General features: G+C 40.0%; 1 protein-coding gene across 1 annotated transcript in view; it reads right to left on the reverse strand.

Annotated features, from left to right (window-relative positions):
* Nucleotides 1-17,608, reverse strand: part of ATRX (ATRX chromatin remodeler) — a 71,369-nt gene that overhangs the window by 24,359 nt on the left and 29,402 nt on the right. Inside the window, exons 10-19 of the mRNA XM_064713061.1 lie at nucleotides 16,054-16,132; nucleotides 10,012-10,142; nucleotides 9,308-9,523; nucleotides 6,442-6,535; nucleotides 5,819-5,927; nucleotides 5,014-5,193; nucleotides 4,523-4,664; nucleotides 4,022-4,131; nucleotides 2,100-2,246; nucleotides 1,722-1,899 (exon numbers count right to left, since the gene is read on the reverse strand). Coding sequence (XP_064569131.1) covers nucleotides 1,722-1,899; nucleotides 2,100-2,246; nucleotides 4,022-4,131; nucleotides 4,523-4,664; nucleotides 5,014-5,193; nucleotides 5,819-5,927; nucleotides 6,442-6,535; nucleotides 9,308-9,523; nucleotides 10,012-10,142; nucleotides 16,054-16,132 — 1,386 coding nt within the window. The remainder of the gene's footprint in view (nucleotides 1-1,721; nucleotides 1,900-2,099; nucleotides 2,247-4,021; nucleotides 4,132-4,522; nucleotides 4,665-5,013; nucleotides 5,194-5,818; nucleotides 5,928-6,441; nucleotides 6,536-9,307; nucleotides 9,524-10,011; nucleotides 10,143-16,053; nucleotides 16,133-17,608) is intronic.

Consider the following 17,608-nt stretch of genomic DNA (forward strand, 5'->3'; position numbering starts at 1 on the left):
GGCTGGGACAGGGAAGGCCACACCAGTCACTGTCTCCCCCTAACATCCCTCAGTCCAGGATTTCTGGGCTTACACAAACACAAATCCATGAAGGGACAATGTTACTGCAAACACACACGGCAACAACCCCTATGTTTGTCCTCCCTTACAATTCCCACCAGGAAAAAAACCCCACAAAAATCAATTATTGCATAACATTTTATTTCATCTTGCTCTGTACCAGAACAAGACCAGAACATCTTGTTCTGTACCAGATCAATACCCACTAAATACAGAATTACTGTCCTGTCACCACTACTTTGACACAGAAATTCACACCTTTTCTCCCTTAGTTTTCACTTCCTTGACAATATTCCCAATAAATGCAATATCCTGAGAAAATCAGACACAGAATAGCACTGACAGAAGAGGGTTCCCCCCTCTTTTTTGGTTTGTTGTTGGGTTTTTGTTTTATTTAATAACTACAGCTTAGGTAGGAGGAGTCAAAAATCCCATTGGCAAGAAATGCATTTCCTTCACTGCTTAAATACTGTGTGTGGAATCAACACATGATATATCAACAAAAACAGATAAATAGTTCATCAGCTGCTGAACTGGAGCTTCCCTGACTCCACAGCCATTGCATGACTTAGTCAAGCTGGCAGAAAATTAATTAATGTTTGAGCTGCTCCAACAGCATTTCTGCAGAGCTGGGAGATGGCAATTCCACTTGGCCAATGCCAAAAATCATAAAGGTATTTTTCCCCTTAGAATAATAATCTCTTTTGTCTGTTAGAATAGAATTCACAGCCCTACCTTACTAGGAAACTTGACAAAATCAAGCTCAGCAATTACAATTACCAATCAGAAAGAGGGAAAAAAAAAAGAAAACCAATCACACTGTCAATGTAAAGTCCATCAGATAATTAAAATTTAAGAAAACCCAGCTCCACTTACTCTGCCTTCCATACCTGCATTCTCAACGAGAAATACCACCAGTACAGCAAAGTTGTAAAACTTTTAAAACCAGCTTTTAAGACATTCAGCATAACCCTAAGTTATTTTAGGTATCAGTTGCCAGTTCAGAATTTGCAGAGAAATGTTGCTATTTTGGTGAATGATCCTAATCCTAAAATTTTTAGTCCTTTTTGGGGACCACCTGAGAAATCAGTTACAGCAACTTGGAATATTCTCAAGTGCTTCCAAACATGTTGACATAAGTTTGCTAAGTTCAGCTCAGCTCAAACCAGACATCTGTTTCCCAAGACTGAAAAAAATAATTAACTGCTTTATCTGCAGTAATTATTATTATTTATTCCCTTAATTAGCACTTCATTAACACTTGTTTTTTCACACTTCTAAGGTACACTGTCTATTTTCAAGTGTACTTGCCCCCTTAGTGGTTGATTTCCATCAAGGACAAAACAGCTTGTGGTTGTAACAAATTAACAGATTAAAACAGCCTTGGGTGCCCAACAAAAAACTCAAATTACTTTGCAAAAGAAGCAGAGCCAGGAAATAAAAATACTTAACAGGAAAAGTTACAAATTCCTTGTATTTGATTTAATAGAAAAGATTGTTACAGAAATCTATTTACAAAAGCAGATGGGGGAGATTCTGAACAAATTTCTGTAACTCAGCAAAGAAAATCTGATTAATCTTACCAACACTATTTATTATCTTTGCTCATATACATAAACCTGCAAGTCCAAACTATACAAGCTGTATAAATTTTCACTTACCTGGGTCGACTAAAGCTTTATTAAATATTTCTTTAAGTTTTCTACTCTTCACATTCCTGCCCTGTGCCAGGTTTCGATACATCTCGTAGCCAATGATCATCACACCTCCCTCATCCTGCCACTGCTGCAGCATGTAGCTCCTCTCCTGGGGCCTTTTCACAGTTGCCAGCTCATAAACCTTCCAAAGAGGTAAAAAAACCTTTAATTCCTCTTAAAATATTCAGTAGTGGTTAATTTTTAATAGTTCTGATATATTAATTCAAAGACATTTTTCACATAGTTAAAGCACATTTCTTAGCTTTTATTTTAAGTGGTGGAGCTTCCCAATTTTGCAAATCATCCAGTTATTTCATGAAGAACTCTTTTGAAGCCTCTTACCTCTAGTTTCTCCTCATCTTCTAAACCTTCTTGCCATTTTTCAAACTCGTTCAGCCAGTTCAAGGCAGTGTTGAGTGGACACACGACCAGACCTGTCCGAAAATCCAGTTTGTCACACAGCAAGACTGTGTGGAGAAAACTTACTACCTGCAAGAGAAAACCCAGGCAGAACACCAAATAAACACCAGGAAAGAAAGAGAAATGTTATCTATTCAATTATGTAATTAAATTAACAGCAACAGCCTTGTTTAAATGTATTTTTTGGTTAAACAAATAGAATTTCTGGTTACATTTTCATGCAGGTGTATTTGCAGTTCATACATTCCTTACAATGTGTTCCAAGGTTGCACACATCCTTCACATACTGAGATCCTTCTTAACTGCTGAATGATTGCTTGAAAACCCTCCCTTTACATTTCACCAATCATTTTCATCAATTAAACACTTCCATCAGTAATTTTTAAGCTTTCTCCCAACCTTCATCCCAAACACAAAATAAATTCACAGTGAACTTCAGTCTTAAAGCAGTTTCTCAGGCTTTTTTCAAGGGAAATTCTCTCAGCAGGCTGTGGCAGTGTTTCCAATGATTCACCCTGCAGCCTGGCTGTGTGTTGAGGATGACAAAAAACCCAAAACCTTGTGGGTGTCACTCTGGGCTGCCTGTTTTGAGCAGCAGCAAACAAAAACAGGACTAGAAGAGATCCCATGGCAGCTCCAGCTCTCCCACTGGAATTGGGATGTACAACACCACAAGTTCTCTCTGCATCAAATCTTGGCAACTCTGATTTAATACAGGGATTCTAAACTGCATCACTGTGCTTGGAACACTGAGCAGCAAAGAGCTTTTAGAACAAAAGGATTTGCTGGTGGTTCTGTGTGAGATAAAACCACCCAGGAAGTCTCATGGCCACAGTCATGGGCAGCAAGTCCCCAATCCCTGATTTCCCTCATCTCTGCTGCCATCCTGCCCTGCAGCTGGCAAAGTCTGCCTGAACTCATGGCTGGTGCAGCTCTTTCAAGAGCTAAAAACAAATGGCAACAATCCCAGAGCACAGCAGTGACTGGCAAATGGACACATATGGAAAAAACAACCAGCCCAGCTTCACACACCAGCCTTCAAAATCATTTATACTGATAGATGTTTCTAACTGTGGCTTTCTTTGATTTATCAAGAAGTTACAGCCAAAATTACTGTCATTAACACATCTGGATCACTGTAAAAATACCTCCTGCTCTAAGCATTTCATCAGACTACATGGTGTGTAAAGTGTAGGTGGAAAAAATCCCCCACACAACAGTTCTGCAAAGCATTGCAAATCTCCACTAAAAGGTGTGATTAACTCCTCAAGAACCACACCAGCTCAGTTTGGATCAAGTATATAAAAATACAGCTTTCCAAGGTGATTTTTGAAATGTTCTGTAGAATTGCAGGCTGTCAAAATACTGTGTCTGCCACCCCCATTTCTCTAAACAAAGCACATTTTTAGATGTGCTGGAGCTGGAGATAAAATCCTGCTGTGCACCAGCCCAACCACAGCTCGGCCTGGGTACTGCTCATACCATGAGTGACCTCAGCTCTCTGATCACCCTCAGCTCTGGGCCACTCAAAAAATCCCCACAAACTCACCAGCACCTGACTTTACACAAAGTCTGGCATTAAAAATAAAACTCAACCAAATTTGATAAACTTGTACTTCATCAGCAGCAAATTAATTTTACAATAGTCAAGAAAATGAATCATTTAATGGAAAAAAATTAACAAGGAGGATAGAAAAACACCATTTACTTAAGATTATTCCACAGTCTTAGAAACAGGTTCCTGGAGCCTCTCCCCTGGAGCTACATTTATTTTCTTTTATCTATTTTCTGTTCTGAGTTGCAAGAGAACTACACAGCACTTGGAAATAAATTGTGTTTCTCACCTGCAATGTTTTCCCCAGGCCCATGCAGTGAGCAAGAATGCAGCCAGAGCCAGGAGATGTCTTGGTTTTTTTTACAGATTCACAGCAGCAGTCCCACATGAACTGAACACCTGAAGAAAATTATTGAAAGTTTTCTGATTAAACATTCATTTTATTGCAGTTCACCCAGTAAGAGACAGCTGTGATCACTGAGAGCATGGTAACTCTTAGGAAAGCATCTGTCAGGATAATTATTGATTCATTTCTGTTCAGTGGGGTCTATGTGGGATGATCTTTATCATGAACTTGATTATATTCACAGCCTCATTGAAGATGTGGCAACTGGGTTGGAAAATATTCCTGTGAGGATGCAGATGGCCTGATCCTGGGGACAGGGAGATGAGAAGACAAATTCTGGTTTTGCCAGTGAAGGAGTTTTTATTATTCTAATTCAGTCTGCATAAGGTGCTATGCCCCTGGAGAGAAAAATATTCTTTTTTTTCCTTTAAACTCTTTCCTTACCATCTACTTGGTGTGGTTTCAGTCTGGTAACTATACTCCTGTGGACCTGCACTAATGGTTCTTTGGTTTCTTCATCTTCATCTAAAACCAGCTTGGTTGTGATGGGACATTTCAGAGGTGAGGCATCTTCAATCTCTATCACCTGCAAACAGAAAAGGCCATCAGAGGGATATTCTCACAGGAGCAACACCCAGCATCTGAGACACTTCAGATTCACCAGAACTGGAAGTTATCATTTATTTACTAAAGAGAAACCTTCAATTCTTTACTGCATCACAACTTTGGCACTGAAGTGAAGCAGCAGGGACCTGAAACAACTTTCTAAGGTCACAGCATCAAATAAAACCGAGTTCAAACTGCAGACAATTTGGGGCTTATAAGGCTGCACGTAAGGGATTCTCAAAAATTACTCATCAAATTACATCGAGGCTGAAGTTAAACATCATCAGGAATTCAAGTTCACAGAATTTTACACAGAAACCAGACCATACCTCTCTCAATTTCTCTCTCTCCCGTTCTCTCTCTGCGATACGTTTTCTTCTTTCTTCTTCTTCTTTAAGGGCATTTTGTGTTTCTGTTCTAAGCTTATCATCTTTAATAATCTTCCTGATCTTCTTCCTGCCTTTTCCAGGAGATTTGGAGTCATCATTGTCCTCGTTCTCAGAGTTACTCTATTAGAAATTAAGTGAAATACAAATTAGCAAGAAAATTATGGCACAGACCATGAAACCCTTCTTTCTTAGCCAAGCTCCCAGAAATTCTTACACACACAGGGGAAGTTCAGCTAATGAGAAAAAAAGCCTTTTTTAAAAGTCTGACAAAAGAAGTGCCACCTTAACTGTAATGTATTCTGAGATATCAAAGATAAGCCCAGCTGTGCAAAGGCAGTACTGAGGGCATTGTTATCATTTGAGAGCAGCTAATAATGATTATTAGTAAAGCACTTTTTTTGTTGTTATACTGAGGCTAAATCAGATCAGCCCCTACTTACACCACACAGGAAAAGAAACCCCAACACTACCAAAGCCTTAATCTGCAATTTCTCTCATCTACATTTAGATTAAAAATTCCATTTGCTTCAATATAATGCATTTTTATCAAGATCAAGACAGGAAAAGTTTTAGTTCAAACATAATGTTTTACCTCCACAATGGTGGCATTTTACACAATTTTAGCCTGAACTGACATTGAGAAAAGCTTTAATTTTTTACTGTACTTTGTGCAGAGGTGATTGAGATACTCTGAGCAGAAGAGACAGGAAATCCCTATTTATTACTTCAAAACATGACAGAGCACCTTATTCTCATTTTCACTGGATGAATCCTCTTGAACCTTTATCCTCCTCCGTTTCTTTTTCTGTTTGTAGCTGCGCTGGTTTTCCTCTGCCTCTGCTTTTTTGGCAGATCTATTTTAAAAAAGCAAAAAGGCAATATTACTGATTAACCATAGTAATCCTCTGCCTCACTGAAAAACAATTAATTAATAATTAATTAATAAGATATGCACTCCTTTTGTGCAATTAGGGCTGAATTTAGAAACTCCTTCCTGCTCAGCCCACTGGACACCCAAAGCAATGAGAAAACCCTACAGAACCTCAGAAATATAAAGCATTAATTTTATACTGCAATCCACCAGCTGACAGTGATGTATTTGGCATTAAAATGTCCATTTTTTTGTTGATTTTTTTTTTTTTGTACTGGCTCACCAAATTGTTGTGTACCCCCTACTGTGGTACAAATTCAAAATTCCCCACATTTGCTGCAAAAGAAATTAATACTCTATAATTCCTACAGACAAATATCATCAAGGGTTTTAAGAACTGCTCCAAAGTGCTTTAACTTTTACCATCTCCCTGCACAAAGTGCACCATTAAAACCCAAAATAAACCCAGGGAAAGCACAGCTCAGCTTTGCCCATACCTTGTCCTTGGCCTTTGGTCATCCTCAGACTCAGTGACCTCCTCACTCACGGCAGACTCGTGGAACTCGGAGTCATTGGAGTCATCACTGCTCACTGCAACAGAAAGCAGCGTTTATTCCATGGTGAGCACCAGGGCAGAGGCAGCAGCTCCTCCCTGCACAGCAAATCTCTAGCACTGCCAGCGTTCACTTCACACCATGTGGGGATAAACTGGTTTATACTGGGATGAACTGGGAGCGACAGGGGGATACCAGTTTATACTGGGAATGAACTGGAGGGAATTGGGAGGGACTGGGAATGGAATGGGATGATACTGGGATAAACTGGGTTATACTGGGAGACACTGGGAATGGACTGGGAGGGAACTGGGAGAGGAATGGAAGGGACTGGGTTATACTGGGCGAGACTGGGATGATACTGGGATAAACTGGTTTATACTGGGATGAACTGGGAGCGACAGGGGGATACCAGTTTATACTGGGAATGAACTGGAGGGAATTGGGAATGGACTGGGATGGAGTTGGAGGTGAACTAGGAGGGACTGGGATGGACTGGGAGGGAATTGGGAGAGGAATGGAAGGGACTGGGTTATACTGGTTTATACTGGGCGAGACTGGGATGGACTGGGATGATACTGGGATAAACTGGGAGACCCTGGGAATGGACTGGGAGGGAACTGGGAGGGATTTGGGAGAGGAATGGAAGGGACTGGGTTATACTGGTTGAGACTGGGATGGACTGGGATGACACTGGGATAAACTGGGTTATACTGGGAGACCCTGGGAATAGACTGGGAGGGAATTGGGAGGGAATTGGGAGAGGAATGGAAGGGACTGGGTTATACTGGTTTATACTGGGCGAGACTGGGATGGACTGGGATGATACTGGGATAAACTGGGTTATACTGGGAGACCCTGGGAATGGACTGGGAGGGATTTGGGAGAGGAATGGAAGGGACTGGGTTATACTGGTTGAGACTGGGATGGACTGGGATGACACTGGGATAAACTGGGTTATACTGGGAGACCCTGGGAATAGACTGGGAGGGAACTGGGAGGGATTTGGGAGAGGAATGGAAGGGACTGGGTTATACTGGTTTATACTGGGCGAGACTGGGATGGACTGGGATGATACTGGGATAAACTGGGTTATACTGGGAGACCCTGGGAATGGACTGGGAGGGATTTGGGAGAGGAATGGAAGGGACTGGGTTATACTGGTTTATACTGGGCGAGACTGGGATGGACTGGGATGATACTGGGATAAACTGGGTTATACTGGGAGACCCTGGGAATGGACTGGGAGGGAACTGGGAGGGATTTGGAATGGACTGGGAGGGACTGGTTTATACTGGGAAGGAACTGGGAGAAAACTGGGATTTACTGGTTTACACTGGGAGGGAACTGGGACAAACTGGGAGGGACTGGGAATGGAACTGGGTGTGGCTTAAATGGCTCCAGGTGTGGGCGGAGCAAAAATGGGCGTGGCCTAAATAAGGTGTGCGATAAGTGGGCGTGGCCTAAGAGGTTGTGGGTGTGATTTCTGGGGCACAGAGAAGGAAAAGTTCAAATTTAAGCACCAGCTGAGTCCTGGTGGGTGGCTCATTGTGCCTCAAGCCTTGAGGTCCTTATGCATGAACATCTACATTTATTTTAGGAGCAAATGGAAGAGAGCATTAAATGATGGAGACCTGTGGGGAACAGTATGGAACCTCAAAGGGGATTTTTAGTTAAACAGAAGATTTTGTTTCAAATGCTTTACAGGTCATTTTATAACCATACTTGGAGAAAAGGGCTCTTATTTACACACAAAATATAAAATTGCATCACTACATTTATGGCTTGGCATTTCTTCAGGTAGTGCAAGCTCAAAACTGCCTCAAAAAGCAATTAAAATACACCTAAAAGAGCAGCATTAACAAGAATCTCCCAGCCACTTTGAGGAGCTATTCCTGGCATTTTTAGGTAATGAAGACACCAGTGTGGTATTTAACACCTTGAATTTCAGCCTGACCTTGAACACAGTGGAAAGTTTAATTGTTTAATGAATGACAAGGCTTAAAACATGAGCTGTTCTACATAAATGGGGAATGGTAACATTAATAACATAGGGCTAAAAAGGGCAAACTGAAATCAAATATATTGTTGTGTTTGAGGGCAGTCAAGTTCAAAGGCTTCCACTGAAGAAGCCTAAGATGAATTTACAGTTATTCCTCCTGCATGGAATGCTGTAGGTAGGGCTTTAATCCTATAAGGGAGGAAAAACATAAATATCCAAGTAGATAAAAATTAGAGTTTTCACAGAGGAAAATTCTAAACAAATCACATTGCATCCTTTATTTTGTGGAAGACCCCAAAAGCTGGCTGCCATTAGTGCAACCCAGATGAGGGAAGGCCAGTGCAGCTTTCCTGGCCAGGAAACAGCCCCAGGCTCTTTGTTCCTGCCTGCAACAATGCAGGGCTCCTTTCACAGTGCCATCTGCTGCTCAGCTCCAGCCTGCACTGCAATTCCAGCCCTGACACACTCCTCAGGCACTGCTGCCTCTCCAAGAGAGAAATTACATAAAGGACAGGACTGATTTTCCCAAATTCAGACATCCTGGCCTTGCCTCTGCTGTTTAGGATGGATATTCTAAGATACCACAGGATTAATCCAATTCAAAGGACACAGCAAGTGGTGAGAACTGCTCTTGTATTTGACATTTCAAAGAAAACCATTTATCAAACAAAGATAAGGCAATGCTAGATTTCATAGACAGGGATTTTAAAATCACAAATACTGAGATCTCCATTCTGACAAGCTCTGGATTTTACAGAAGCAAGTACTTTTTATGACCAAAAAAAAAAAAGGATGTGGATTATGTACCTTTCCTTCTATTTCTGCGCTTCCCCCCTTCTTTTTTGTCTTTTGGTTTCACCACCTTCTTTTCTTCTCCAGACTCCCCATCACTCACAGTGAGCTTCTGCCTCAGCAGCCTGTGTCTGTATCTGGGCTTCTTGGATGTTTCTTCCTCCTCTGAGTCTGAATCCTCAGAATTATCTTCTTCCTTTTCTGCCTTCTTGTCTTCCTTTTCCTTCTCTCCTGTCACACACGAGAGTCAGTACCACATGCGTACCAGTCACTTTCTTATCTTACAAGAATTAAAATCTGAATTAATTTAGGCTAAATCCTGTGCTTTTCCAGGGAATCACAAGCACCAACATACCAATTTCCTCCAATGTTTAGTATTTCCCACTGCCTGAATGCTTGGAATGCCTGTTGCAATGGCTGTGTTAGCCAAACCTCTCCTGTGCAGGACTTACTGTTCTGTACAGGTAATAACTCCTCACAAACCCCTGGGACTTCTTAATTACAAAACCCAGATTATGACAAAAAAATAAACACAGAGAAGACTAAAAGAGATGATAATCCTCATGACCCTGCACATTGGCCTCTATGTGGCAACTACACATCGAAATCAGTAATATTTTTTGCTGAAAACTTTAACAATCATGATTTTCCCAAGTGACCCCTGAAATCATGACAGGTGCCACAGCACCACTTTTTCCCAGATGCTTTTTGGTGCTTACCATCATCTGCTGTGCTCTCAGTTTGCTTTGTGGGTTTCTTCTTTCCTTCCTCTGGCTGCTCATCTGAAGACGTATCCTCATCAGAGGAAAGATTGGCTTTGATTTCTTCTAAAAGCATTTTCTTGGCAATTCTTTGAAGTAAAACAGAAAACACTATTTATTCCATTGTTCAGGTAAATGTATGAACGACAAGTGTAACCCTACACCATTCAGAACTTCAAAAAAAGGGCTGAAAGCTGAACAAAAAAAAAAGACGTGTGATGAAAAGTCATTGTGGCAAGACAGGATCTATCAGCAAAAATCTCACATTAATGAAATGTGTTGACTTGCTTTTAGAAAGCAGGTTTGTAATAAAGCTTCTTAAAAAGAGAAGTTTCCTGCTTTACAGCAGACTTGAAATGGTTATAAAACGCACAGATTTAGAGATTTCATTTTATTTATGGTCTAGCTGGATAACTAACCACAAGCACTTGCCTTACAGCAGCCCTTGCAAAAACCCTTCTGTGTTTACACCCAAAAAGTCTGACCAACACTACAGGACCTGAATTTCAGATAAAAATCATCATCTTATTTCCTGCTCCACAAACTGTCCACTCAGCTTCCCTTGGTTTCACTGCAGAACAAGAACAAGCTAATGCACAAGTGACTATGGAAAAATGATTTCTTTACATGCACTTGCAACATAAAAATCTTCTGAGTCTACCCAAGGCAGTTATGTAAAAAGCACAGGAAAACAGTGGAATTAGAAGTACTTGTACTTCCAGGGGGAAAAAAATAAACCAGGTTTTTCTCATATAAATATCAGGAATACTACATTTTCATTCTCCATTTTCAATGAAATATGTGTTTTCTAGGTGAAACCTCATGTGTCTTGCCTTTTGGGAGAATCAATGCCTGCTGTGTGTACACAGCTCACTCACAACAGCTCAAAGCCATGGAACTGAACCACAATCCAGGCAATGGAACAGGGGTCTCTCAACCAAACTTCCTGTACAACAGAAAACTGAGCTGTTGCTTCTATGGAGCACTACAAAATAGGCTTTTAATAATCAGTATTTCATTTTCCAGCCTGCAGTGTGTCCCTAAAACACAATCATTTTTCAAAGGGACTCTTCCCAAGCTATCTTTCCTGACACTCCACGCAGTATTTTCTAATTTTTGAGCAACAGTGCAGTTTTAAAAAACGCTCTCACACTAATTTATATTCAGTTATTATTAAAAGATGGAAGCAAAATAGTTTAATAAACATTTCAGATTGTTCAGTGAGCCAGACCATCCATCAGCATCCAAAACGCTCCCTCCCCCTCTCTCTTGAGAAGAAAAAGCTGATTAAAACTTTACCAAGCAGTGCTCTTGGAGAACTTTAATTCCACATCTATCAAGAAATCACAGCATGAACCCAAAGAAAACTTACTAAAGTCCACAGATAAGTAACATCCTCTTCCAAACGCTTTTTGCATTAGGTCCTCCCAGAGGATTTTTGGAAAAGGGATGTTAGGGTTTGGTTAAATGCTGATTTTTTAAAAACCCAGCAGACCATGTGTAACAGCAGCAGAAATAAACAGCTCCTCATATAAGAAAGTCAGACTGTATTTCTTCCATCTCTTAATGGTCAGAATTTTTCTTCAAAATAAAACTGCTTGGGATGTCACAGGCTGGCTTCCCTTTAACAGCTTTTAACCTCAACTATTAACCTTGACTCCTACTCCAGAAAATGCAGAGAGCAGTGGTCTGGCTACTTTTCTTGTTTCATAAAAACCCAGAGTTTTGGAAGAGGAAAAATCTAAAAGATCTGATAAAAACATTGAAATTGAATCCTGAAAATCCTGCCTTTGACTTATTTTGGCAAGTGCATTAGCAAGGTTAACACAGCTTGTGCATGGCAATACTTACCTCTACACAAGTCACCTTTAAAAGGCTGACTGTGGTTCTTAGCAAAACCAAACCTTCATTTTAATTTGTTCTTTAATGAAGTATCTACTTTTTAAGAGCTATAGGAAACAGCAAATGTATCTAACACCTAAAAAGACCATGCACAAAATCTACCATCCATAAAGAGACAATGCTCTCATTTTCCTATTAAACACCAGCATAACCAACAACCAGACTGGGTAAACTGATTCGTTTCTAATTATTTATAATAATACTGATTAAGAAGTTATTGCTATGATAGAAAAGAAGTTCTGGTTTTTATCTAGGATAAACACTTAACCACTTGCAACCAAATTGAGTTGGGACTGTTTGTCAGTGAGAAAAGCTGCATTTTCTTCAATGCATTTACTGGTGTGAATTTAGGCCAGAAAAGTGAGACATTATTAAGATGTTCAGGATTTCACAGAAGCCCATTTTTAATTAACTACACATCTGATAGGAATGGTAAGTGTAAGCAACATGAGACCCAAGGAGATCAGGCCTTGTAAATGCATGTTGACAAATGACTGATGTAACAAATGGTTCACATGAATTATTATAAACTGAGCACAGGACTCCTGAAGCTGGGTTTAAATTAAACCACAATAGATGTTGACCAGGATAACACATCATATTTCTATTTTATGATAAAACCCATTGAAAGTCACCAGGTTTCTCAGCTAAGAAACCTCACATAGTAGCTTTAACATTTTATATTTGCATTAATAGCAGCAAAAAAACCCCAAGCTATGATAGTGTGAAATTTCCCTCACTCATATTCTTCCAGAGAAAACCATGGAAATCAAAAGGGACTGTAATATTTCCTCAGGTCAAGGACATAAAAGATTCTTGGCCATTCAGATGTAACAGTTGAGCACCAGCAATGGATTCAATTAAGAGGCACAGAGAGCCATATGACCTCCAGCACAGGGTTCCAGGCAGTAAAAAATAAAGCAAAAAATAAAATAAAATTTTAAAATCCCTGCATTTTACTCTTTCCTGCACTGATCTGCTGAGACCTTGAGCATGTCATGTTGCCCCACTCATCTGATCTAAACTTATGGTGACATTTGGATGAAGGACTCTCCCAGCACACATTTAGCCAGTGCCTCACACAATGGGGCTGCAGCCTCAAGCAGGACACACAAAACCAACTCTAGAATAAAATAACAGCACATATGCACAGTTTTGTATCAACTGGGATTTAGAGATATTTCCCATTTGTAAGAACAGCCCCAGCAGAATACACTTCTAAACAATGAACTGATGACTATGGATTTTTAAGTCGTGCTAAAAGAAAAGAGTTTTCACAAGAGACAGACTGGAAATTACCCAGGGGTTCTTGGTTACACTGCAGGATGACTTTAAAAGCTCCTTCAGACCTTGCAGCAGAACTGGAACAGTAGGTGCAGCCTCTCATGGTGTGCAGTTAATTTGCACCATTCTTGTTCAAGAATTTTGCAGTGCCAATACAATGGTTGATTGTTCAAAACCTTGGTGAGACAATGCTACCACTGTAAAAATCTTTTTTCTTAAAAAGCCATGATTTTAAATTTTAGTTCACCATTGTGATGTTTTATTACCAATTAGATTCCATCAACTCACACTCAGTGTTCATAAATACCTACTAATCATATGTAGAAATAAGGTTGCCTGACACAAGCCCTTGGGTGGGGGAGCAAGGTGGGATGTTGGCTAATAAAAGCCACCAGAATTCCAGTTAGAGCATTACTGGCTTAAATGGGCCTTCAGGATACTACTAGGAAACTCAGAACCCTTTAAAATATATTTTAAGACATTAATATTTGGATGAAATGTCATACATGTCTAAAAAAATGAGTGAAAACTGCCAAACACCTTTTGCTAAATACTGTGCTGTCTTTGTTGGGAGAGGCTGATTTTCAAGCTGTCAGAGTTGGATTAAATTAAATGCTTGGACAAGAAAAACGTTTTACAAAAATTTATTGTAACCATCAAATACTTAAAGGCATTCTGCATTTAATACACTATTAACTTCTTAATAAACAGAACTACTGCAAACATATCAAACAGTACCATTGAAAAGATCAGAAGGACCAATAATAAGTTACACAACAGAAGATGAAAGCATACAGCACTGTATAGCATAGTATGACCCACTTGGATATTGCATTTTGGCAAAAAGATGATTTCAAGGCTATTAATATTCATGTCATGCACATCCTCAGGTATGCAAATAACAGAACATCTAAACTAGAGACTTGCAAACAGGAGAGTTCCCACACTACAAACACCCAGCAGGTACTAGGTACCCTCTTTGGCCTGGAAGAAAATAGGCAACTTCTCTGAATCAGTAGGTAAACTATTGAAACACTTGGTGTTGAGTAAACAGAAGAACAAGTTTTTAACTTCTCAAAATTTGTTCCATCTTTTTACAGTTTATAGCTCTGATTGTGGTGCCAAGTACAACACATGAAGAAGGTAAAGTCAGACTGCATCACCAGGTAACATGTCTGAAGGTTGACAACACTGTTTATTGACAAAATACCTCCCCATCTCATATATAGATGTTCAAAAGGTCCTCTAAATTAAAACTTAACAAAGAGGCAGCTTTAAAACAAAGTACAGAAACTGATTTTTAAAGCCCGAATTTATATTTCTGTTTGTTATTAATTAGGTTCATTTATTTCCCAATATAGCTCTTAAGCTAAATAATGATTGAGTTCTGTCAGAAACGTTTGTGCAGTAAATACTGAACTTCTGACAAAAGTGTATTGGTTTAGTTATCAACCAGAAACTCACAACAACAACAAAAAAAAGAAAAAAGAAAAAGAAAAAAATGAATTAAAACAGGACTGAAATTAAAGCATGATTTTAAAAAATCTTGTTATATCAAAGTTTACATGTTCTGCTTATGACCCTGTGCTGTCAAGTCCCTACAAAGCATCTTTCTTTAAAGAGCTGAATTACTGGGTTAAATTTGATGACTGAAAGCACACAAGAACGAATTCAGCAGCAGCATTGTGCTGCCAGACTGAGGTCCGTAAAGGAGATAAAACAGTGTTTGTAAAATTTACTTCAGCCACATCTCAAAACATACAACTCTGTGAAACAAGGATTCCATATTCTAAACTAGTAAGGCTCAGAAGCAGAAAAAGACTCCACCAGCAACTGGTCCCACACATGCTACATGGCCAAAACAACAACAAAAAAATCAGTTTCTGAAACACTGTATAAAAATTTGTTGAGCAGCTCTTCAGTCTAACTACAGTAATCACTTCCAAAAAGAACCTGTGGCTCGAGTTGAGTGACACTTCATGTTGTGCATTTAGGAAATGAAGCTTTTACATTTCTAGCCAGGCTGATTTTGATAGCTACAATGGTACTGGTAAAATATGACACGTCTTAGCTAACTGTATCTTACAGTGATTCTTTTTTTATTCAATTCCAAACTGAAGCAATACATATAAGCCACAATTCTGAAAATATCTATGCAAAGACTTAAAATATATAATTAGTCTCTGATACCAATTGAGCCTATGCACAGTGCTTGTAGAATCATGGCCTTAACTCACATTAGTCACTTCAGGTGCTTTTTAGTGGATTAAAACTCAGTTAAATTAACAGCTGAAAATATCTAATATGGTTTTCCCCACATTTGTGCTTTCTCTTTATTGAGAAAAGGCGTTTCAATTAGAAAAGCATATTAAGCAACAGTAATAACCAAATTCATTCTGAAAATATTGCAGCACTGCATACTGCACAGATGCAAACTGTCCCCTTCTACTCCCCACAACTAGCTGAAATTCACATTTAGCAGCAGCAGCAGCTTCTGCCCTGCCTGCCAGCCCCCTGTTGCCACTGGGGCTGCAGCGCTTTGGGATCGCCCCCAGGCAGGTGTGTCAGCTACCACCTCTAGACATTGCCTTTGCACACCTGGCTCTACCACCTCTAAACGTTTGCTTTGCATTCCTGGCTCTGGGCCTCTGTTTTCTGGCCCCGTGTTCACACTTGCAGGAGGCCTGTGAGCGAGTCTTTACCGGGCAGGCAGCCGTGCTTTTTACCACCTGCTTGCTCCTCCGTTGCGCCGGCTCGCGCCCACGCCTAGGCTGTGCTCTAATCGTTTTTATGTCCTTATGCAGGGTATCATACCTATTCTCAGGGTCGTCATCATCATCATCTTCCTCCTCCTCCATTGGGATAGTCCTTGATAGAGCATCTCCCTCATCTCCTGAAAGAAAAGCCCAACAGAAAACATTTAATAAGCGTAAACGATAACAACGATACAACGAAACAACGATAAACAAGACACGACAGCACAATATGAATTGCATTTCTATCAACTCAATATCAACTCAATGTTTTCAAATCCCCATTTGAAAACAGCTTGGTGATACCACTTCTCTACCAGTTACCTGTCTTGACAAATAGAAATAAATCTTTCTGGTGTTGTTTGCACAGGTCTCAGGATGAGGGAAGAGATGAGAATCTTGACTCTATATTTCAGAAGGCTGATTTATTATTTTATGATATATATTATATTAAAAAAAAATTATATATTAAAACTGTGTTGGGAATTTAGCTGCTAAGGACTGGAAAAGTACAAAACTGTGGCTAATTCCAAGTCCTGCACCTGCACAGATAGCAGTGTCCTTGGGCCTAGCTGTGGTAGGATAACAAACAGTGAAAGAGGCATGAGAAAAGAGAGATGTAACCCCTAAGGAATGAGGAAGAGTTCATGGTATAGTTTAACCAATAGATTGCTTGGCTTACAGAATATTCATAAGCTTATTACTTGCTGTATAAGTGTCTGATGCTCTCTTCAATAAATGGAATTTGCTTATCACTCATATTGAGTGTCTGAGTCTCCCCTCACCGACAAATGGCTGCGACCCCTGACAAAGGCCCTCATTTCTCTGTGGCAAAACTGTACTAAAAGAATAAAGGATTTCATCAGAAGGCTTGCAAGGAATAGAAAGGAATGATAACAAAAGCTCGTGACTCAGTCTGAGCCAGCTGACTGTGATTGGCCATTAATTAGAAACAACCAACATGGACCAATCACAGATGCACCTGTTGCATTCCACAGCAGCAGATAATTATTGTTTTTATTTTCCTTTGAGGCTTCTCAGCTTCTCAGGAGAAAAATCCTGGCAAAGGGATTTTTCAGAAAATATCATGGCAACAAATCTTGTTTTTTTCAGTTTTGCTCACTACTTGTACCTTGTTCCTAATAACATACTGCAAATTTGGGATTTTACACCAAAACTTAAGAGACTAAATACTGTACTCAGGAATCATAAATAAGTTCCCTAAGATGTTATTTGCTCTGTCAGAAGCTCCATGAGTGAGTCTGTGCAAACTGAAAGGAAGGCACAGCAAACACAGGACAGAACTGCATCCCAAGCCCTTGGGTTGCCCTGCTGCCAGGAGGGAAGTTCTGCAGAAACACCAATCCTCCCTATTTTTGCTTTCACACTCTGAGTGTGTGTAAAGAGTTGTATTTTGAGAATTCCAGATGCCATCCTTACTGCAAATATCCAAACTCAGCTGCACTACATGGCACTGTCTCATGTACAAAGGACATGGAGACCAACAGTGTGGGACACGTGACAGAGGAGGAACAGCACAGTGGGAATCCTGCCCTGGAGCTCCTCTGCACTCTCCTGGCTGGACTGAGAAATCTGCAGTGTTTCCAGCACATTCC

The sequence above is a fragment of the Zonotrichia leucophrys genome, chromosome 4A, assembly GCF_028769735.1.
Source record: "Zonotrichia leucophrys gambelii isolate GWCS_2022_RI chromosome 4A, RI_Zleu_2.0, whole genome shotgun sequence".
NCBI classification, from domain to species: domain Eukaryota; kingdom Metazoa; phylum Chordata; class Aves; order Passeriformes; family Passerellidae; genus Zonotrichia; species Zonotrichia leucophrys.